Source organism: Balaenoptera ricei, chromosome 5 (genome assembly GCF_028023285.1).
Source record: "Balaenoptera ricei isolate mBalRic1 chromosome 5, mBalRic1.hap2, whole genome shotgun sequence".
In the NCBI taxonomy this organism is placed as follows: Eukaryota; Metazoa; Chordata; class Mammalia; order Artiodactyla; family Balaenopteridae; genus Balaenoptera; species Balaenoptera ricei.
The window spans coordinates 141,104,589-141,127,639 of record NC_082643.1 but is presented as its reverse complement, the minus strand read 5'-3'; the positions used below and the strand labels follow the sequence as shown (position 1 = coordinate 141,127,639).

The 23,051-nt window shown below is 54.6% G+C and overlaps 1 protein-coding gene across 4 annotated transcripts in view; it reads left to right on the top strand.

Annotated features, from left to right (window-relative positions):
• The window catches only part of RGS12 (regulator of G protein signaling 12), a 124,226-nt gene that overhangs the window by 17,189 nt on the left and 83,986 nt on the right, over positions 1 to 23,051 (top strand). For 3 of the 4 annotated variants that reach the window (XM_059923686.1, XM_059923685.1, XM_059923688.1), the window contains exon 2: positions 13,565 to 15,542. In XM_059923686.1, coding sequence (XP_059779669.1) covers positions 13,665 to 15,542 — 1,878 coding nt within the window. In that variant the 5' untranslated portion in view covers positions 13,565 to 13,664. Of the gene's footprint in view, positions 1 to 10,586; positions 10,657 to 13,564; positions 15,543 to 23,051 lie in introns of those variants that run through there. The other variant, XM_059923687.1, reaches the window with a different exon arrangement.

Here is a 23,051-nt window from a genome sequence, read left to right as displayed (position 1 = left end):
GTGTCATCTGGGCTAGTGGGTGGTCTGGGAGGGATGTTCCAAAGGGGAGGGTGCAGGCGAGGCTGATGTAGGGGTGAGGGACTCGAGTCCTCGGGGAACTGCGTGGGGTGCTACTTTGTCCACCGGGCCCTGTGACTCCTCAGACCGTGGAAGAGTGAGGGTGAGCCTGGCCTCTGCCTGCCCCCCAGGAAAGGTGCTCTGTTGTCTCCATTGTACAGGAGCAAGGTCATCATCTGACCAGTGTCACACGAGTGATATGGCTGGGCCCCCAGCATCCAGCTCCGCAGTCCAAGGGCCCTGACTGGAATGGTCTGCTGTGCTTTGTCTCAGCTATTTTGCACAGGCAGAAGGTGGGCCCCCCAGTGTGGACTCCCCAGGACGGGCTGCCCCCAGGATGGGCCCCCCCCAGGATGGGCTCCCCCAAGATGGGCTCCCCTAGGATGGGCCTCCCCAAGATGGGCTTCCCCAAGATGGGCTCCCCAGGTTGGCTCACCCGAGGATGGTCCCCCAAGGATGGGCCCCCCAGGATGGGCTCCTCCAAGATAGGCTCCCCCAGGATGGCCCCCCAGGATGGGCTCCCTCAGGATGGGCTCCCCTAGGATGGGCCTCCCCAGGATGGGCTTCCCCAAGATGGGCTCCCCAGGATGGCTCCCCCCAGGATGGGCTCCTCCAGGATGGCCCCCCAAGATGGGTCCCCCTAGGATGGGCCTCCCCAGGATGGGCTCCCCCAGGATAGACCCCCCAGGATGGCCCCCAAGGATGGGCTCCCCCAGGACGGCCCCCCCCAGTATGGCTCCCCCAGGATGGCCCCCTAGGATGGCCCCCTCAGAATGGGCCCCCCAGGTTGGGCTCCCCCAGGATGGGCCTCCCTAAGACGGGCTCCCAGGATGGCCTCCCCCCAGGATGGGCCCCCGGAGGATGGGCCCCCCCAGAACGGGCTCCCCTAGGATGGGTCCCCCAGGATGGGTCCCCCAGGATGGCCCCTCCAGGACAGGCTCCCCCTGGACGAGCCCCATTGTCTCTGTTCCTCTTCCCAGAACAGCGCTGCCTGCACAGCAAAGGCTTCCTACGTGTTTGTGGGGTGGACGTGGACAGACAGCTATCGGTAGAGCTATTTTAGTCCCTCTGGTATTCAGGAGAGGGGTGTAAAATTCTACACTCAGAAGGTACTGCCCGACCAGAGGTCCTCTTAAAAAGAGCCCTTCCTTCTTTTTCCAGGGGCCGAGAAGTCCTTTGTGGGGAGTGTGACATGTGCTCCTGGCCTGGTGTATCCGGACTCCGGCCACTGATCAGCAGGTGGTGGAGGGTGGTTCCGGGAGCACCGCCCGCAGCGCACCTGTCTGTCTGTCTGGCTGTCGAATTCAGTCTGTGCCTCTGCTGACGTGTGTGTGGGGCCCGCCTGGGGCCCAGCCCTCCTGAGGCCACTCCGCACTGGGTGAGAGGCTGTGTCATGGGTGAATAAAAAGAACCCCCCCCGAGTCAGGCAGATGGGGACTCTGCTTTCAGCTGAGGGGTGGCCGGTCCCTCCTGACGGCCGGCGCAGGGGTGGCTGTGGACTCACAATGCCTTGTTTCAGCGTCTCCCTTGTGTGTGCTTGACCATCACACTCAAATGGCCGGACTGGACGTGCTGCTTTTTCTGGCTACCCTCACCTTTTAGAGCTGCCACAGGTTGAAGTTCTGGCCGGGGCTACGTTAATAGTACAGCTCACTCACGTAAGTGCCTGGTGAGCGTGGCCGGTGTACCCACACCTGAACACCCAGCCTTGGCCTCCACCTGCCTGTTGCCTATTCAGCAAGTGTGCGGGAGCCGGAGCACCTTGAGGGCTGGGCTGTGCTGTCCTCAGACACCTGCTGGCAGGTTCTCTTTCTTCATGTGAGACCTTTCTCTCTGAAGGTTTGGTGGGACTTCTTCACTTACCCTGCTTAGCACTTGGTGGGCCCTTTGAATTTAAAGGTTCTTGTCTTTCTGTAGCTCTGGGAAGTGGTCCATTAATTTTTGGACCAACAAGGCAGAGAGGTGTTATTGGGCAAACACTGACCACCACGAATGAATTCAGTCAATCCATCCACCCACCATTCATCCATCCCCCAATCCCCGTCTGTCCATCCCTCCATCCATCTGTATATTCATCCATCCCCATCCCACACCCACTCATCCATCCCCCATCCATCCATCCATTACCCCATCCACCCATCCATCCATTTATTCACCCATCCCCCATCCATCCTTCCATCCTCCCATCCCTCCATCCATCTGTATATTCATCCATCCCCATCCCACACCCACTCATCCATCCCCCATCCATCCATCCATCACCCCATCCACCCATCCGTCCATTTATTCACCCATCCCCCATCCATCCTTCCATCCTCCCATCCCCCATCCATCCTCCCATCCCCCATACATCTCCCCATTCTCCCCATCCATCCGTCCCTACATTCTCCCATCCATCTCCCCATTCCCCATCTGTCCATCTGTCCATCCCTCCACCCATCCACCCACCACCGAAGCTGTGTCCCCTGGCACTGTGGTGACCAGTTTCTTGTGCAGAAGCAGCCTGGTTGCAGAGCATTCCCTGAGATGAGGCATAACCTGCGGCTTGAGACTTGGCAATGAAACCGCGGTGCCTTTCTCTGTTTTGGGGACCTGAGCACGGTGACCTGTGTCCCCTGAGTCGTGGGGGGTGGGACTGGGGGGAATCTTAACCTTTGTTTTAGCTGCTATTGGATCCCTCTTCTATTTCTTCCAGTTTCTTTCTCTCCTTTCCTGCTTTTTTTTTTTTTTTTTAAGTCAGATGAGGTCAAATATCCCACCAAATGCTAAAATCTGGCTTCAATTTCAGCTGCCTCCAAAGTTCTCCAAAGAGAATTTTGTGTTTTCCACATAAGCTACAATTTAAGTCATCCAACCCCAAATACACCCTACTCATTTGGGAAAACCCTTTCCGGCTGCCCTGTGGGTGATGCAGTGACAGATGAACAGAGAGGCTTTCCACTGAATTTAGCCACGTGCTTTCCTTCCCCCGGCGGCCCCTGGACCCATCCTCTCGGTCTCTTAGCTTTCCTGTGGTGCTCCATCTCCTGGTCCTTCTGTGAAGACTGCCCCGGACTGCCCTCCGGCTCGGGGGGTTATTGTGGGCTTTTGCAGGCTCTGTTTCCATGGTTGTTCCCTGTTGGTGATAACCTTTGCTTGAGGCTGCGTCTTTTTGTTTTGCTTTGTTTTGTTTTTTGCAGGGCAAATATTTTATTAATTTATTTATTTAATTGAAGTATACTTGATGTACAATATTCTATGTTACTGGTGTACAATATTATATGTTACAGGGGTACAGTATAGTGAGTCACAATTTTTAAATGTTATACTCCATTTATAGTTACTATAAAATATTGGCTGTATTCCCTGTGTTGTACAATATATCCTTGTAGTTTATTTTACACGTAATAGTTTGTACCTCTTAATCCCCTACCCCTATATTGCCCATCCCCACTTCCCTCTCCTCACTAGTAACCACTATTTTGTTCTCTGTATCTGTGAGTCTGTTTCTTTTTTGTTATATTCACTAGTTTGTTGTATTTTTTAGATTCCACATATAAGTGATATTTACTGTAATATAAATGATATTCTGCATGTAAGTGATAAGTATTTGTCTTTCTCTGTCTGACTTATTTCACTTAGCATAATACCCTCCAAGTCCATCCATGTTGTTGCAAATGGCAAAATTTCATTCTTTTTTATGGCTGAGTAGTATTCCAATGTATGTATATACCACATCTTCCTTATCTGTTCATCCACTGATGGACACTTAGGTTGCTTCCGTATCTTGGCAATTGTAAGTGATGCTGCTGTGAACACTGGGGTGCATGTATCTTTTTGAATTAGAGTTTTTGTTTTTTGGGGGGTATATACCCAGGAGTGGGATTGCTGGATCATATGGTAGTTCTATTTTTAGTTTTTTGAGCAACCGCCATACTTTTTTCCATGGTGACTGCACGAATTTACATTCCCATCAACAGTGTACGAGGGTTCCCTTTTCTCCACATCTTCGCCAACATTTGTTTTTTTTTAAATTTTTTTATTTTTGGCTGTGTTGGGTCTTCGTTGCTGTGCATGGGCTTTTCTATTTGCGGTGAGCGGGTGCTACTCTTCGTTGCAGTGGTGGGCTTCTCATTGTTGTGGCTTCTCTTGTTGCAGAGCACGGGCTCTAGGCATGCGGGCTTCAGTAGTTGTAGCACGCAGGCTCAGTAGTTGTGGCTTGCGGGCTCTAGAGCACAGGCTCAGTAGTTGTGGTGCACGCGCTTAGTTGCTCCGTGGCATGTGGGATCTTCCTGAGCCAGGGATCGAACCCATGTCCGCTGAATTGGCAGGCGGATTCTTAACCACTGTGCCTCCAGGGAAGCCCCCAACATTTGTTATTTGTGTTCTTTTTAATGATAGCCATTCCTTTTTTAAAATTAAAAAAATTTTTTTATAGGAGTATAGTTGCTTTTATAATAGCCATTCTGACAGGTGTGAGGTGATATCTCATTGTGATTTTGATTTGCATTTCCCTAATGATTAGCAATATTGAACATCTTTTCATGTGCCTGTTGGCCATCTGCACGTCTTCTTTGGAAAAATGTCTATTCAGGTCTTCTGCTTATTTTTTTAATCAGATTTTTTTATGTTGAGTTGTATGAGCTGTAACCCCTGATCGGTCATATCATTTGCAGATATTTTCTCCCATTCAGTAGTTTATTTTTTCATTTTATTGATGGTTTCCTTTGCTGTGCAGAAGCTTTTAAGTTTAATTAGGTCCCATTTGTTTATTTTTGCTTTTATTTCCTTTGCTTTAGGAGACAGATCCAAAAAATATTGCTATGATTTATGTCAAAGAGTGTTCTGCTGTGTTTTCATATAGGAGTTTTATGGTTTCTGGTCTTACATTTAGGTCTTTAATCCTTTTTGAGTTTATTTTTTTATGTGGTGTTAGAGAATGTTCTGATTTCATTCTCTTACATGTAGCTGTCCAGTTTTCCCAACACCACTTATTGAAGAGATTGTTTTTTCTCCATCATATTGGGTTGGCCAAAAAGTTAGTTTGGGTTTTTCCATAACATCTTACAGAAAAATCCAAATGAACTTTTTGGCCAACCCAATGTATTCTTGCCTCCTTTGTCATAGATTAATTGACCATATGTGTGTGGGTTTATTTCTGGGCTCTCTATTCTGTTCCATTGATCTATGTGTCTATTTTTGTGCCAGTACCATACTGTTTTGATTACTGTAGTTTCGTAGTGTAGTCTGAAGTCAGGGAGTGGGATTCCTCCAGCTCTGTTCTTCTTTCTCAAGATTATTTTGGCTATTCGGGGTCTTTTGTGTTTCAATACAAAATTTAAAATTGTTTTATTTCTGTGAAAAATACCTTTGGCATTTTAATAAGGATTGCTTTGAATCTGTAGATTGCTTTGTGTAGTATGGACATTTTAACAATATTAATTCTTCCAATCTATGAATATGGTATATCTTTCTATCTGTTTGTGTTGTCTTCAATTTCTTTCATTGGTGTCTTATAGTTTTCTGAGTACAGGTCTTTTACCTCCTTAGGTAGGTTTATTCCTAGGGTTTTTATTCCTTTTGATGCAGTGGTAAATGGGAGTGTTTCCTTAGTTTCTCTTTCTGATAGTTCATTGTTAGTGTATAGAAATTTAACAGGTTTCTATATATTAATTTTGTATCCTGCAACTTTACTGAATTCATTGATGAGCTCTTGTAGTTTTCTGGTGGTGTGTTTAGGATTTTCTATGTATAGTATCATATCATCTGCAAACAGTGACAGTTTTCCTTCTTCCTTTCCAATTTGGATTCCTTTTATTTCTTTTTTTTTCTCTGACTGCTGTGGCTGGGACTTCTAAAACTATGTTGAATAAAAGTGGCAAGAGTGGACATCCTTGTCTTGTCCCTGATCTTGGAGGAAATGCTTTCAGCTTTTCACCATTGAGTATGATGTTAGCGGTGGGTTTGTCATATATGGGCTTTATGATGTTGAGGTAGGTTCTCTCTATGCCCACTTTCTGGAGAGGTTTTTTGTTTTTTTAAATAATAAACGGATGTTGAATTTTTTCAGAAGCTTTTTCTGCATCTATTGAGATGATCATATGGTTTTTATTCTTCAATTTGTTAATGTGGTGTATCACAATGATTGATTTGCATATAATCACAAATCCTTGCATCCCTGGGGTAAATCCCACTTGATCATGGTGTATGATCCTTTTAATGTATTGTTGGATTCGGTTTGCTAATGTTTTGTTGAGGATTTTTGCATCTGTATTCATCAGTGATATTGGCCTGTAATTTTTTATTCTTGTGATATACTTGTCTGGTTTTGGTATCAGGGTGGTGCTGGCCTCATAGAATGAGTTCGGAAGTATTCCTTCCTCTGCGATTGAGGCTGCATCTTTTTGACTCTCCACGTGCCCTGATTGGGATTTTGGGAGTCCTTCTGGGATCCCCCACTTGTGCTGGCCTCTGCCTGTGTGACTGGGGAGATAGTGGGCCGGTCACCAAGAGGGTGTGGCTTTGGGAAAGAGGGTTTGTTTTTGTTTCGACTGTTGAGTTTGAGGTGCCCCCAAGCTTGCAGGAGAGGTGTGGGCGGCGATCAGCAGGTGGGAGACCCCCACCTTGTGGTGGGTGTGATTGCCCAGGGGGAGGGGAGAGAGGCCGAGTGGAGGAGCCTTGGGGGGAGGTAGGCGTGCTGAGTCTGCTGAGAAGTGGGGAATGAGGACTGAGCGTGTCTGGGGGCCCAGCTTGTGAGGTCCTTGGTGGGTGGCATGAGGAGTGTTTGGAGGCACGAAGGGCTGGAGGCCCCCAGTGTGGATAAGCCCTTAAGAAGCTGCCAGGGGGAGAAGCAGCGTAGCCCTGGGTTATGAGGAGTCAACTGAGGGGTTATACTCCTTTTAGGGCTAGAGAGGCTTGGGTGTTTTCAGACCCAGGCGGGCGGTGTCAGCCCCCTGAGGTGGTGGGGATGGCATCGAGGGCCTGGGGGAGAAGCTGGCCTGATGGAGGGGGAGGGTGTGCACTGCGGAGGGAGGGCCTGCGGGGTGTCTTTCTTCTCTGGAAAGGAGGGGACAGGCCACGAGCCGAGGGCAGGGAGGCGACGGCCGGGTGGGTTTGGGTGGTCGTGAGTAACCAGCGGAGAGTTGCGGGGTTGACGGGAGTGCTGAGAGCCCCGGGGCTGGGAACGTGGCTGTGGACAGGGGCCTGGGCGCCCTGTGTCGTGGCGGCCCCGCAGCACCTGCTGTGGAGAAAGCCCAGGCCATTCCTGCGGGGGGGGGGCGGTCCCCGGGGTCCCCGGATGGGGGCGGAGGACATGAGTGGGGGGACAGGAGCGTGCCTGGTCTGATGCCTGGCGGGCGGGGTGGAGGGAGCGGAGGCGGGCAGGAGAAGCAGGATGGCTGAGGGGGCTGGTGCGACGGGGGGCTCCGGGGCGCGGGGGCAGCGTGTGGCCGCAGAGGAGCAGGCTGGACACGGGTGACCGCGAGAGCGGCCGCTGAAGCGAGGAGGAGGAGGGATGGAGAAGGCTGGGGGTGGGATGTCCAGGTGGATGGAAGGTGTCGGGGACAGGGGGATGGTGAGGCGGGGTGGGAGGGACGGCCTGGAGGGGGAAGTGGGGATGACCGAGGCACTGCCTGGTGCCTAGAAGGGTGGGTGGGCTTAGGCGGACGTCGGGGCCGAGGAAGAGAAGCATGCTTCCAGCAAGGGTGTGTTTGGGTGTCGACACGCAGAGAGAGGTGACGGGCAGCTGAGAGCGCAGGAAATGGGTTTGGCGCTCGGGAGAGAGTTCCGGGGTCAGGCCTTGGGGTCACCCACGTGGGGGCTTTGAGTTCAGAGAGGAGGTGGGTCCTCAGGGAGAGGGGACAGGGACAAGGGGGCCGACAGCGCTGCCCCATGCGCAGAGCGCAGCAGCTGGGCTGCCTCCCTGGAGGGTCCCCTGGGAGCCGCTCAGCAGGCCGCGTGGCCCGAGCAGCAGCTGTGCAGACGCCCTCAGGAAGCTGCTGCCGTCGGAGCCTCCGGTTCCCCGTCCCCGGTCCGCTGCGGAGAGGTCTTCACAGGAAGGGACCGTTCCCTCCTGAGGCAGCCCCGTGTCTGGCCCAGTCCCACGCACAGTGGGTGCCCGGTGACACCGATGAACAGGTGAAGGGTCTCACCGACGTCAGTGGGGGCTGTCAGGTGGCAGGCAGTGGGAAAGGGGCCTTTCAGGACGAAAGCTTGGCGAGGGCGTTGGTTGTTGGTGGCAGTAAGGGGCCCAGAAGTGGCCTTGATGCGCGGGGTCCACCCGCAAATCCTCCCGGGTGGTTCGGGCCCTGCTGCAGGCGGGGTGGCCGTGGGCTCGGGAGGACTTCGCGGGGGTCAGGAGCGGGCGCTGGAATGGACCGGCGGGGATGAGGCGGCCGGGACACAGGGACCACCAGCGTGCATCCTGGCGTGGGTCTGCCGGCGGTGTGCTGAGTCCTCCACGCGTGTGTGTGTCCCCGAGGGGTGTCGGGGAGGCGGTGTCTGGCGGGGCTGGCGCCGTGAGCACTGCTGGGGTGGTGGTTGCAGGTAGCTGCTGGGACACAGTGGCTTTGGGGATGGGTTTGAGGAGCAGGGGTCTGCTGGTGGGCGCGTCCCACCACTGCTCCGCTTCCTCTCCGAGCCCCTCTGCACGGGGAGAGAGAAAGCCCAGAGCAGCCGGGTTCAAGTCCACCTCTGACACTGATTAGCCGTGCAGCTGAAGACAAGTTACCTAACTTCGCTGTGCCTCCGTTTCCTCATCTGCAAAATGCGAATAATCGTACCTACCTCATAACGACGTTTCACACACACGAGTTAGTAAGTGTAAAGCCCCCAGAGCGGCGCGGTGCACGCCGTGGACCGTGCAGCTTCCCCACTGCCGCCGTTCCGCGGCTGTCTTGCCCTTATTCCTGGACTTCCCACTTCTCCTCAGTGTGCTGGGTGCTTTCTGCCTCCTGGTCCTCAGTTTCTCTCCCTCCCGCTCGCTTCCGCGCCCTGTTGTGGTTGTTCTTTATTGCTTTGGTCTTTTGACCCTGTGCTCAGCTCAGCCCGTTGCACCGTGAACATCTGTCACCTTTGTGGCACAGCCATGAGACCTGCAGGGCCATCCCCACAGATCGCCCGTCTGCACGGGCAGAGGTGGAGGCCGAACTGCGGCTGTGCCAGTCGCCCCCTCCTGGGATGGCTTTCCCGGCCCGTCTGCTGCAGACTCCTGGGCACCCGAGCACAGGTCTGGGGCTGGCACTCGCCCTGCTCCGGAGTGATGGCTGTCGCCTCCTCTTGCCCCTCCCTCTCTGGGGATGGCGGGCTGCTGGAGCAGGGCTGGGACCCGCTCTGTAGCTGCTTGGTCTGGGGCGCTGCCGGGCCCAGGTAGGCACTCACTCTGTGCCTGTGAGTGGAGAAATTCATCAGGACAGGGCTCATTTTGTGCCAGATCTAAACTGTGGAAAGGCGTAGGCACCTGGTGTTTATTTCTAGATCTCATTGGTTTGAAGGACGAGTGGCTGACGGTGGTAGTGGGGTGTGGAGAGAGGGGAGGCCCTGGTGTCCTAGCTGACTGAGCCATTAGGAGGTGGCCCTTGGAAGAAGCACTTCTTTCCGACCAGGTTACCTTTTCTGCGAAACAAGGAGGCTGGCTAATTAGATGATGTCTTCATCCGCTCCGCTGCTGTAACAGAATTCCCTACACCGAGAGGCTTAAACCACAGGCGTTTATTTCTCCTAGTTCTGGGGCTGGAAGTCCGAAATCAAGGCGCTGGCAGATCCGGAGTCTGGTGAGACCCACTTCCTGGTTCCTCACATGGTGGAGAGCAGGGGCTCCTGTGTCTCCTCTGGAGCCACAAGGACACTAGTCCCGTCGTGGGGGCTCCACCCTCATGACCTCATCCAACCTGATCGCTGCCAAGGGCCCCGCCTCCAGATCATCCCACTGGGTTAGCATCTCCACGTATGAATTTGGGGACACAAACATTCAGCCCGTAGCAGACGGTCTCAAGTCGGGGTGTTGCAAGTGCTGTCACCCACGTGCGGATCACCTGGGCCGTGCACGGTGGGTCGGGGCTGGCCTCTGCCCAGAGCTCGGAAGCCGGGGCCTCTGAGTGCAGGAGCGGGAGCGGGAGCCTGGGTGGCAGACGTGCCCGGTGAGGTTGGAAACTAGCGCCCTGTGGTTTCTTCTGAATTTCACTGTCTGTTCCACCAGTTTTACTATTAATTGATACAGTTTAAGGAAAAATTAACCTGTAGGCTGGATTACAAAATGTGATTATTAGGTATCAAGATATTAGTAGTATGAATTAGAAACTATTTTTGATCGATAGAAGAAGACGGCAGTAAGAGTCTAATAGAAATGTTTGGGTAAACCACCTACAAGACTGTCATTGGCTATTGTGTCACACAGTGTTGTGTGTGACTCCATGGGGGTCGGATGAATCATGGAGTAATTCTGCATATAAAACTGGGAAATTATTTTTTTCATACAAGCAACATCTGTTACTGTTTGGAAGAGAAGGCCTGGGGTTTTCTGTTCCTGGAGGAACCGGTGGGGCCTCGCTAACCCTGTGCCAGGGAGTTCACGGTGGCAGCCTACATTGTCGGGAGCCAGACGCTGCTGTGAGCCTTTTTCAGGTGGGATGTTTCATGCATACACTGCGTCCCCTCTCCCCACCAACAGGGCGATTCCCCTTTTGCGAGTTTCCCAGTGGCTGCTGAAACAAGTGACCACAAACTCAGTGGCTTGAAACACCTCAGGTTTATGCCCTTACAGTCTGGGGCCAGGAGTCCAGAATCAGTGTCGCGGGCGGAGGCCGGATGCGGGCAGGGCTGGTTCCTCCTCGAGGCCCCCGGGGAGGCCCCTTCCCCCCCCTTCCAGGCTCGTAGCTCTGCTCTCTGACTCCCCCCTCCCACCCCCCTCCCGCCTCCCTCTGCCAGGACCCTGTGATCACGGCCACCCCTCCCCGCCTCCGGCGAATCCAGGGTGACCTCCCATCTCGGGACCCTTCACTCCATCACATCTGTAAGGTCCCCTCGGCCATGTGAGGTGACAGGTTCCAGGGATCAGGACGTGGCGTCTCTGGGGTGTTGTGTAGCCCACACCCCTTTAGAAGATGCAATGAGAAGACCCTGAAGCACAGTTCATGGCAGACTTTAATATACACATTTTTTTTTTTTATTTTTTTAAAAAATTTATTTATTTATTTATGGCTGTGTTGGGTCTTCGTTTCTGTGCGAGGGCTTTCTCTAGTTGTGGCAAGCGGGGGCCCCTCTTCATCACGGTGCGCGGGCCTCTCACCATCGCGGCCCCTCCTGTTGCGGAGCACAAGCTCCAGACGCGCAGGCTCAGCAGTTGTGGCTCACGGGCCCAGTTGCTCTGCGGCATGTGGGATCTTCCCAGACCAGAGCTCGAACCCGTGTCTCCTGCATTGGCAGGCAGATTCTCAACCACTGCGCCACCAGGGAATCCCTAATATACACATTTTTAATGATGAATATTAAATAGTTAAATTCCAGTCCTAATATTTAAATGATTAATTTAGCATCAGTTAGATACTGAATAACATGGTAGTTTATAAATAAATTGCTCTTTTCACTCTTATTGTCATAAAATAATTCTACTCAAGCATGCGTCCTGCAGGTCAGTGTTTTGTCACTTGCAGCTGCTCCTGGAGTCATTGAATAATATACTTCCCATTTTGTCCAGTTCTTTCACTTTTTGTTGTGTATACATCAGTTACTCTGAGTTACGCTTCTGTTACTGGAAACTTTATCCCAAGACATGAGAATTTCTCCTGACAACTTTAAAACAATTATTTAAAAAACATATACTCTTTAAAAAACGTGTTCTATTATGTTTTGGATCTTCACAATACAATCCCTCACTGTATTGCTTTTTTTTTTTTTTTTTTTTTTTTTTAATCCTAACATTTTCTTCCCTTCTTTTTTTTTTTTTTTTTTTTAAATTTATTTATTTTTGGCTGTGTTGGTGTTTGTTTCTGTGCGAGGGCTTTCTCTAGTTGCGGCAAGTGGGGGCCACTCTTCATTGCAGTGCGCGGGCCTCTCAGTATCGTGGCCTCTCTTTTTGCGGAGCACAGGCTCCAGACGCACAGGCTCAGTAGTTGTGGCTCATGGGCCTAGTTGCTCCGTGGCATGTGGGATCTTCCCAGACCAGGGCTCGAACCCGTGTCCCCTGCATTAGCAGGCAGATTCTCAACCACTGCGCCACCAGGGAAGCCCTGTATTGCTTTTTAAAGCGATCTCTAAAGGGTTTTGTGGGGAGAGGGATCCTCCCAGCGGGCCTGGCTGCCGCCCTCTGCGAGGCCTGCGTGCGGGGCTGGCGTCCGGGGGCTGGGGTGTCGGGATGGGGGGCTCCCTGGGCCTCCCCTGCTGTGTCTGTGCTGACACCCTTCCCCCCTCCCCGGGGCTGCAGTTCGGTGTGTGCCCGGCAGAGGGGCCTGCGGAGCCTGCGGGCCCCCAATGAGAGCCCCGGTTCTGAGTCTCTGACGAGCTTCCCTGGGGACAGCATGTCGCTGGGGGTGGAACGCAGCCCGCGTGACTCCACGGGACAGGGTTCTGGAAGCTGGCGCCTGTTTCCTCTGGACCTCGCCCCTGGGCCCTCTCCCTTCAGTGGTTCTGCTTCACAGCCCTTCACTGTGATGGTTCAGAGCCCCGAGTATACGTGAGCCCTGCGTGTCCTCCTGCTGGAAACCCAGGGGTGGTCTTGGGGATCCCAACATGGGTTTGTTTTCAATGACAACCAATACTTTCCATTGTGAAGTCATCCTCCTGGAGCAGTTAAGTTTAAATTCTTTTGCTCTTTTTGGTTGTTTCATCTGTGCTGTCAGGCAGCCTCTATAGTATCAGGTTGGCCAAAAAGTTCCTTTCGGTTTTTCTGTAACATCTTATGGGAAAACCCAAACGAACTTTTTTAGCCAACCCAATATTTCAGACTAATGTGTTTTCCCCACACGGTGCTTTGTTCAAAATAATTACTTGAGGGAGGGTGGTGGATATGAGGGAAAACAAGCTGACACCCCTTCCTGGAGAACTTTGTGTGGAGGGAGCTTGTGATCAAAGACGGGGCTGGACTAGGGGTCATGCAGCTGCCTTTCCACCCTCGGCTCTGCCCCTGGCTCAGCGCGTGGCAGGGAGCTCCGGGGAGCTGGGCACCGGTCCTCGGAGCACACCCTTGAGTGATTAGGGTCCAAGGGCTCTCCTCTTTCCATCCAGACAGGGAGGAAGCAGATTCTGCGGCAGTCCTGTGTTCCTCAAACCCGGGGTGGGATTAGCCTCGGCGAGATCGGAGTTGGGAAGGATACCAGCCCTGGGAAATGCCTTCTGCTTTGGAAGATTTCTTTGGCCGACTAAGATTTGTTGCACAGAGATAGTGCGTCTCCTTCACGTTGACATACATTTGTGTGGCAACGAGAGACTCTTCCTGTGACGGTTTTGTTGTGAATTATCTTTTTATGTTTGGGTAGTAGCAGTAAGCAGTATAAATATGAGATCTTTAACAATGAGCTTTATTCTTCTTCCTTAGGGCATTATTTCAAGGAGAACTATGGTAGCTTCCAGCATTCCCTGAACCATGGATCTGCTGGCATAGTGAGCTATGCTCCTGGTCTCGGAAGCACTTTGAGATGTACAGAGCGGGGGACCTGGGGGAGCGGCCGCTGCTCGGGACGGCGCCCCCCCGGATGCGGAGCGTGGAGGTGGCCAGAGGAAGGGCGGGGTACGGATTCGCGCTTTCCGGGCAGGCGCCCTGTGTGCTCAGCTGTGTCATGAGAGGCAGCCCTGCGGATTTTGTGGGCCTCCGTGCCGGCGACCAGATACTTGCTGTCAACGAGATCAACGTGAAGAAAGCGTCCCATGAAGACGTGGTGAAGTTAATTGGGAAATGTTCCGGTGTCCTGCACATGGTGATCGGTGAAGGCATCGGCCACCTGGAGTCCTGCTCCAGTGATGAAGAGGTTGGATTTTATGAAGGAAAAGGCTGGCTGAAGCCCAAACTCGACTCTAAGGCATTAGGTATAAACAGAGCAGAGAGAGTCGTTGAGGAAATGCAGTCTGGAGGGATTTTCAACATGATCTTTGAAAACCCTGGTCTTCGAGCAAGCAGTTCAGAGCCCTTGAAGTTGAAACAAAGATCCCTTTCAGAATCAGCCACTGGGCGATTTGACCTTGGCCATGAAAGTGTAAATAATCCAAATACCAGCCAGCTTTCTAAGGAGGAGATACCGAAAGTTATGAACGATGATTCTGTTTTCAGCGTTGGGCTGGAGACTCATGAAGACTTCGGGGTGGACGCAAGCATTTTGAACGTGGCCATGGTTGTGGGCTACTTGGGCTCCATCGAGCTGCCGTCCACCAGCTGCAGCCTGGAATCGGACAGCGTGCAGGCCATCCGGGGCTGCCTGCGGCGCCTGCGGGCCGAGCAGAAGATCCACTCGCTGGTGACCATGCAGATCATGCACGACTGCGTGCAGCTCTGCACGGACAAGGCTGCTGTCCTGGCCCGATACCCGGCCGAGAGGCTGGCGTTCAGCGCCGTGTGCCCAGACGACAGGAGGTTTTTTGGGCTGGTGACCATGCAGGCGGCCGATGACGGGAGCCTGGCGCAGGAGGAGGAGGGCGTTTTGCGGACATCCTGCCACGTGTTCATGGTGGACCCGGACCTGTTCAGTCACAAGATCCACCAGGGCATCGCCCGGCGCTTCGGGTTTGAGTGCACGGCCGACCCTGACACCAACGGCTGCCTGGAGTTCCCCGCGTCCTCGCTCCCAGTCCTGCAGTTCGTCTCCGTGCTGTACCGGGACATGGGCGAGCTGATCGAGGGCATGCGGGCCCGGGCCTTTGCGGACGGGGACGCGGACGCTCACCAGAACACCAGCACCAGCAGCAACAGCGACAGCGGCATCGGGAACTTTGCCCACGAGGACAGAAGCAGCCGAGTGCTCGTGGTGGACCTGGGCGCCAGCTCGAGCAGGCACGGCCCCGGCGGCAGCGCCTGGGAGGGTGTGGTCGGGAGGGGCTCCCAGCCCTGGGGCGCCCCCTGGAACGGGGCCTTCGGCCACGACCCCGAGGGGGCCCCGTTTGAGGCCGCTCCGCAGGCCGACAGGTGCCGGGACCTCGGTAAGCACCTGGGGCCCGCTCCTCACGTGGAAGGCCCCCCGGCCTCCTTGCGGTGCTCGGTCCCTCCTTCCAAGAGGGGCGCTGCGGGCCCCGGTGGTGGCTTCGGCCAGCGGTGGCTCCCGGTCCACGTCCTGCAGGAGTGGCAGTGCGGACACACCAGCGACCAGGAGTCTTACACGGACTCCACCGACGGCTGGTCCAGCATCAACTGCGGCACGCTGCCCCCTCCCATGAGCAAGATTCCCGCTGACCGCTACCGGGTGGAGGGCAGCCCCGCGCAGCCCCCGCCCAGCACCCAGAAGAGGGACTGGGCCAGGAAGGCTCTCGGGATGCAGACCATTTTCGGCCCCCATCGAAGTGTTAGGAAGACTAAGGAAGACAAAAAGGTAAGCCTGTTAGGGGAGGGTCAGGAAAGGTGAGCGTGGTTTCATAGCTCGGTCAGTTACTGATGAACGACGGCACCTTCATGGCCCAGTTCCCAGTTCTGCCTTCCTCTGGCTGCCCTGGTGGCCTGTGTCGGCTTCAGGGCGTGTCTGCCTGGATTTGCCCTGGCTCTGGGCGGGGCGGGGCGGGACGTGGGTGGGACAGGTGGTGGTGGAAGAGATGGTGACCTCCCGGCCAGGGTGAGGCCCTCCTCCCTGCTCCCCACCCTTTCCTGCTGCCCTGGGTGCCGGAGGGGCCTGTCCCGGCAGCCCCTTTGAAGCCCACTTCGTCTCTGGCCCCAGTGGCTGAGGCCTCACGCCCTTTTGAAGCAAGAAAATTCTGGAAGCACAGAGACTGGTCGCTTCAGGACGGGGAGCTTCACCTTGGTGTTTCCTTCATTGAGAAAGTCCTGCTAGGAGAAAAACAACAGCTGAAGTTGGCAGTGGCTCCTGGCTCGAGCGTCAAACAGCTGGGGGCGGGGCCGGGAGCTTGGTTCGGAGTGGGGGGAGGGACTCAGCGCAGCAGGAGGGCTGGCCCTGCTGGCATCTGTGCTGGCGGGCGGGCTGGCCCTCAGCTCAGCTGGCTTGGAAGGAACCCTTCTCAGAGGACCTTTGTGATTTAAAACACCTTTTCTGGGTTTGTTCCCGCTGTGGCCTGGGTTGTGGAGTTTGTTGAACGTTCTGTTCAGGATCCGTCCCCTTTCCAAGTCTTATTATTTTTCATCGTAGAACACATCAGAGAAAACTTAAAGACGAAGGAAAGGACAGGCCTCCCATAGTTTTAGCTCCCCTAAACGACCATGTAACACTGTGATGTATCTAAGCATAGATTTGTGCTTTTGTAAACACAGTTGTAGTCACGCAGGTTTTGACTGAATTCCTAAAGTGGCCAGGCTAGCGGGACTTCTGCCCTGTGCGCACCTTCCCTCCCGTTCCCTCGGTGGAACTGCGTGGGCTGGGGTCTCCTTCCACCTGCGGTGCGGGCAGTGTGGGCGGTGTGGGCGGCAGCTGCGGCCTGGGCTTCCCTGTTGGTTGGGGGAGGGCTTGGGGAGGGAAGGCCCTGGAAGGTGGCTAAAATGTTATTAGAAACTGGGGAATTCACCACCTCTTTGAACACATATCCCACAAATGGGTTTTCTCCATTGCCACTGCGCATGTGAATTGTTACACTTGCAGGAATAAATGGCGTTTGTCTGGCGGACTGCGGTGCACCCTCATGTCCGTTCACTTGGTGGCAAGTCTCAGGCTCCCCCCAGGGGCTCTGACCTCAGGAGACCCAGAGACAGGGTGCCGTGCTCCCTGCTCTCCAGGCGAGGTGACCCGTCCTCGAGGGCTAAGTGACTTGTCTAAGGCTTAGCAGTCAGGACGAAGCAGGTTCATGAGTCAAACCTTGGGCTTCATCGTCTCGTTTTAAAGACTTTATTTTTAAGAGCAGTTTTAGGTTTATAATGAAATTGAGAGGAAGGCACAGAGAGTTCCCTCTACCCTCAAAGGCGCACAGCCTCGCCACCATCAGCATCCCTCACCGGAGGGAGGGATCCCTCATCCCTCGCTTGTCACAGTCAGTAACCCTGGAGCCCATAGTTTATATTAGGGTCGCTGTTGGTGGTGCGCATTCTGTGGGCTTGAACAGTTTATAGTGACGTGTGTTCACCATTGTAGAACCAGACAGGGTGGTTTCACTGCCCTAAAAGTCCTCCGTGCTCTGCCTGTTCAGCCCTCCCCTGCCCTCCCCCAGCAACCACTGATTTTTTTCCCTGTCTCCGTAGTTTTGCCTTTTCCAGTTGTCGTATAGTTGGAATCATACAGTCTGTAGCCTTTTCAGATTGGCTTCTTTTACTTAATAATATGCATTGAAGTTTCCTCCATGTCTTTTCATGGCTTGATAGCTCATTTCTCTTTAGCGCTGAGTACTATTCTGTTATCTGGAGGTACCACAGTTTATGTATTCATTCACCTTCTGAAGGACACCTTGGTGGCTTCCAAGTTCCGGCAACTATGAGTAAAACTGTTAAAAACATCTGTGTGCATGCAGGTTTTGGTGTGGACATAAGTTTTCAACTCCTCTGGGTAAGTACCAAGGAGTGGGATTGCTGGCTCGTGTGGTGAGAGAATGTTTAGCTTTGTAAGAAACTGTCTTCCAAAGTGGCTGCACCGTTTTGCGTTCCCACCAGCAATGATGAAAGTTTCTGTTGCTTCGCATTTTGGCCCCAGTTTGGTGTTGTCAGTGTTCAGAGTTTTTGCCATCCTGACACGTATGTAGTGGCATCTCACTGTTGTTTTACTTTGCATCTCCCTTGATGACATGTGAGGTTGAGCATCTTTTCATATGCTTACTTGTCATCTGTATATTTTCTTTGGTGAGGTGTCTGTTAAGATCTTTGGCCTATTTTTATCAGATTGTTTGTTTTCTTACTGTTCAGTTTTTTTTTTTTTTTTTCCCAAGAAATAGGCCTTTAGTTCCTTTATTTTAATATAAATTTATTTATTTATTTGTTTTTAGTTTTGGCTGCGTTGGGTCTTCATTGCTGTGCACGGGCTTTCTCTAGTTGCGGCGAGCGGGGGCTACTCTTCGTTGCCGTGCGCGGGCTTCTCCTTGCGGTGGCTTCTCTTGTTGCAGAGCACGGTCTCTAGGTGCGCAGGCTTTCTCTAGTTGCGGCGAGCGGGGGCTACTCTTCATTGCGGTGCGCGGGCTTCTCATTGCTGTGGCTTCTCTTGTTGCGGAGCACGGGCTCTAGGTGTGTGGGCTTCAGTAGTTGTGGCATGTGGGCTTCAGTAGTTGTGGCACACGGGCTCAGTAGTTGCGGCTTGTGGGTTCTAGAGTGCAGGCTCAGTAGTTGTGACATACGGGCTTAGTTGCTCCACAGCATGTGGGATCTTCCCGGGCCAGGGATTGAACCCGTGTCCCCTGCATTGGCAGGCGGATTCTTAACCACTGCGCCACCTAAGAGTTCTTTGTTTATTTTGAGTAACAGTCCTTCATCAGATGTGCCTTTTGCAAATATTTTCTCCCATTCCGTGGCTTTTCTTTTCATTCTCTTGATATTGTTTTTCACAGAATAGAAGTTTTAAATTTTAATGAAGTCCAGCTTATCAGTTCTTTCTTTGGTGGATCGTGCCTTTGGTGTTGTACCAAAAAGTCATCACTAAACCCACGGTCATCTGGGTTTCCTCCTGTGCTATCTTCTAGGAGTTTTATGGTTTTTTATTTTACATCCAGGTCTATGATCCGTTTTGAGTTCATTTCTGAAGGGTGTACGGTCTGTATCTAGATTCCCTTTTTTTTTGCAGGCGGATATCTCTTGTTGCAGCACCATTTGTGGAAAAGACAGTCATTGCTCCCTTGTATTGTCTGTGCCCCTTTGTCAGAGACCAGTGGACTATACTTAGGAGGGTCTTGGGCTCCTTTTTAATGTTCTTTAACCTTCAACAAAAATGTTGTGGAAACGAAGGTATTGGCTGTTATTGCTTATACCGTAACAAAAGAATGAAGTACTTGACATGGGATTGATGTTTCCAGTGCTGGAAGATAGCAGTGTAGTGTTCACTGTTTGCAGTGTGCTTTATTTCCTTATTTGATCTATGAGCTCATTATCTTACTGACAAGGAGAGTAGGGTTTACACACATTGAGCGACTTGCCCACAGTCAGGTGGCGTTCCTTTCCTGATGTGATGGGACATACGATTTATCTAAAAATAAGTAGTAATAAATTGTATTGTATTGCCTTCCAGCTCTGATCTCTGGAAGTGTATCCGTGGCTCTTTGCTAACTGGGTTCCCCCGCATTATTAGCGCAGTCTAATCCCACAGCCCCTGCTGGAGCGGCCGAAGCTTCCAGGGTCCTAAGGTGGGTCTTCTGGTGTCCCTCCTGGCCTGACTTGAGCTGGCTGGTGGCTTGTCAGGATGAGCAGAGGACAGGTCAGGAAGGGATGGAGGAAGGAAGTGCTGGAAATGCGAAGAGGAAGAGGCGTTAGGAGCAGGAGGGGGAGATGCCAGAGGTCGTGGAAGGTCGAGTAGTCGGTGTCCGGAGTTACTGTAAATTCCTCTCTGTGGTGACAGTGGCTTCAATGTCTTACTCTGTGCAAAATCAGGCTGTGTCCGTCAGGATCTGGCCAGGAGACAGAAAACACACCCGCGAGTTGAACGGGGAGACGTTAGAGTGAAGGATCGGTAGCCAGACCAGAGGTGGCCCGCTGGCATGAGACCACTAACGGAACCCCAAGGAGGGAGCAGCGGAGGGGGCGGGGCCAGCAGCCAGGCGGAGACTTAGAACCGAGAGGAGGCGGCCGTGGGGCTGCAGCCAGGGCTGCCCGGGAACGGGCTGCCGGGAACGACGGCCCCGAGGAGGATGCGGGCGCAGCCAGCCCCCGCCGCGTGGGAAGCAGCCCGACGGGAGCCAGCGCAGCCCCTGCCGGCGGAGCACCGTCTGCAAGGCCCAGCTCCGGTGTCCGACGCTGGCAGAGAGGTGTGGGCTTGGCGCTAAGAGGCGAGAGACTCTCGGACGCCTGGCTCAGCCCAGCATCTGGCGCCCTCTGCACACTCCATCTGATCTTCGTGCAACCGAGAACCTCAGCAGGGCGCCCCGCACGGCGCGCAGCTGTCCTAGGAGCGGAGATGCGCTCTCCCCTCCTTGCTGTTTGTTGTTGTTTGTTTAGGGGCTTTTCTGAGCAAATTCTGTCCGGCGCATTCTTTGTTGTGTGTGGCCGCGAGGTCTCGGCTTGGTTCGCTTAGAGGTCAGCTAGTGACTGGGCAGAGATTTCCTTCGATGCCTGGAGCCGGTCAGTCTCGGCCTTTGCCGAGGGGCCTGTGTGTGTGGAGCCTTCAGCGCTCAGCCAGGCAGCTGATGGCCCTGCTTGGGCCTCCACTCCTGCCGGTGCAGCCGTAGCCCTGTGCGTGGGCACAGCCCTCCATGGCCTTGTGGATTCTGCGGAAACCTTGGAGCTTTTCACACCCCTAGTGGACTTCTCACCCCCCGGCTTCTCCTTTTAAGCCGGCCTTGGCTGCCTGTGCCCCTGATCCCAGGCCTGCGGAGCGGCCACTGCCAGGACGCCCTCCCCATAGCGCCCTCTCTCTCTCTCTCTCTCTCTCTCTGTCTGTCTCTCTGTCTGTCCTTCTGTCTGTCTCTCTCTCTCTCTCTCGCAGCCCTAGGGTGGTCTTTAGTGGTCTCTGTGTTTATGATTGCTTCCATGTTATACTCGACAGCCCTTTGTATTAAATGTTCCCTTTGAAACTCTGGCACGCAGCCCTTCTATTCTGTATGCACAAAGGAAGCCAACTCTTAGAGGGGCTATACCACTGCGTTCAGTCACCAGCTGGTCTCTAAGTCCTATCAGTTCTCCGTCCAGACAGTCATCTTTTCAGGATGCTCCTTTACCAGGGCTTCGTCACTGTCTTCTTGGTCCTTTATACCCTAGCTCAGTCCAGATCTCGGCTTTCTGGGACCCCTTGGCTTTCTGGGACCCCTTACTCCTGTGGACGCCTGGAGGGAAACTGGCCAAAGAGAAGGCCCACTTTTCTACGCTTGCTCGTTCAGGTGGACACCTCTCTGCCTCTCAGGCTCTTTTATTATGCTGGTCAAGTGGGAGGTTTGCAGAGGGAATGCTCGGCACTTTGACCCCCTCCCAGTAACATCCAATGCTCTGACTCCTAGTGCACTGACCTGGGCAATGCTCCTGAACTGTTTCCTCGTTGGGGAGCTGTGGGATACTGGGCTGGGGGCTGGGAGCCCATCACTCATAGACTTAACCGAGTGTATGACATTGTTGACGAGAGTTAAATAATGTTTATAAATGGATGCCTTTCCATTTTATTAAGAGTTTGTTAAGAGTTTGGGTGGGCTGCCCAGGGCTGGTGTGGAGGCTCCCCGTTCATCAGGAGCCAGGTTCCTTCTGTGGTCTGTTGCCATCTTCCGCCTGTCTGTGCCTCCACATGAACTTGAAGATAGCCGCTCTGCAGGTGCAGATGGAGACAGCTTTCGTCTACACTCCAAACTGCAGGAGGGGGGGAACCTGCTGGAGGAAGGGGAGCCTGCAGGAGGAGGAGGTGGGGAGCCTGCAGGAGGAGGGGGGAGGAGCCTGCAGGAGGAGGAGGGGGGAGCCTGCAGGAGGAGGAAGGGGGGAGCCTGCAGGAGGAGGAGGGGGGGAGCCTGCAGGAGGAGGTGGGGAGCCTGCAGGAGGAGGAGGGGGGGAGCCTGCAGGAGGAGGAGGGGGGAGCCTGCAGGAGGAGGAGGTGGGGAGCCTGCAGGAGGAGGAGGTGGGGAGCCTGCAGGAGGAGGAGGTGAGGAGCCTGCAGGAGGAGGAGGTGGGGAGCCTGCAGGAGGAGGAGGTGGGGAGCCTGCAGGAGGAGGAGGTGAGGAGCCTGCAGGAGGAGGAGGTGGGGAGGCTGCAGGAGGTGGGGAGCCTGCAGGAGGAGGAGGTGGGGAGGCTGCAGGAGGTGGGGAGCCTGCAGGAGGAGGTGGGGAGCCTGCAGGAGGAGGAGGGGGGAGCCTGCAGGAGGAGGAGGTGGGGAGCCTGCAGGAGGAGGAGGGGGGAGCCTGCAGGAGGAGGAGGTGGGGAGCCTGCAGGAGGAGGAGGTGGGGAGCCTGCAGGAGGAGGAGGTGGGGAGCCTGCAGGAGGAGGAGGGAGGAGCCTGCAGGAGGAGGAGGGGGGAGCCTGCAGGAGGAGGAGGGGGGAGCCTGCAGGAGGAGGAGGGGGGGAGCCTGCAGGAGGAGGAGGGGGGAGCCTGCAGGAGGAGGAGGGGGGAGCCTGCAGGAGGAGGAGGGGGGGAGCCTGCAGGAGGAGGAGGGGGGAGCCTGCAGGAGGAGGAGGGGGGGAGCCTGCAGGAGGAGGAGGTGGGGAGCCTGCAGGAGGAGGAGGGGGGAGCCTGCAGGAGGAGGAGGGGGGGAGCCTGCCGGAGGAGGAGGGGGGAGCCTGCAGGAGGAGGAGGGGGGAGCCTGCAGGAGGAGGAGGGGGGGAGCCTGCAGGAGGAGGAGGGGGGGAGCCTGCAGGAGGAGGAGGGGGGAGCCTGCAGGAGGAGGAGGGGGGGAGCCTGCCGGAGGAGGAGGGGGGAGCCTGCAGGAGGAGGAGGGGAGCCTGCAGGAGGAGGAGGTGGGGAGCCTGCAGGAGGAGGAGGGGGGAGCCTGCAGGAGGAGGAGGGGGGGAGCCTGCAGGAGGAGGAGGTGGGGAGCCTGCAGGAGGAGGAGGGGGGAGCCTGCAGGAGGAGGAGGGGGGAGCCTGCAGGAGGAGGAGGGGGGAGCCTGCAGGAGGAGGAGGGGGGAGCCTGCAGGAGGAGGAGGGGGGGAGCCTGCAGGAGGAGGAGGGGGGAGCCTGCAGGAGGAGGAGGGGGGGAGCCTGCAGGAGGAGGAGGGGGGAGCCTGCAGGAGGAGGAGGGGGGAGCCTGCAGGAGGAGGAGGGGGGGAGCCTGCAGGAGGAGGAGGGGGGAGCCTGCAGGAGGAGGAGGGGGGAGCCTGCCGGAGGAGGAGGGGGGAGCCTGCAG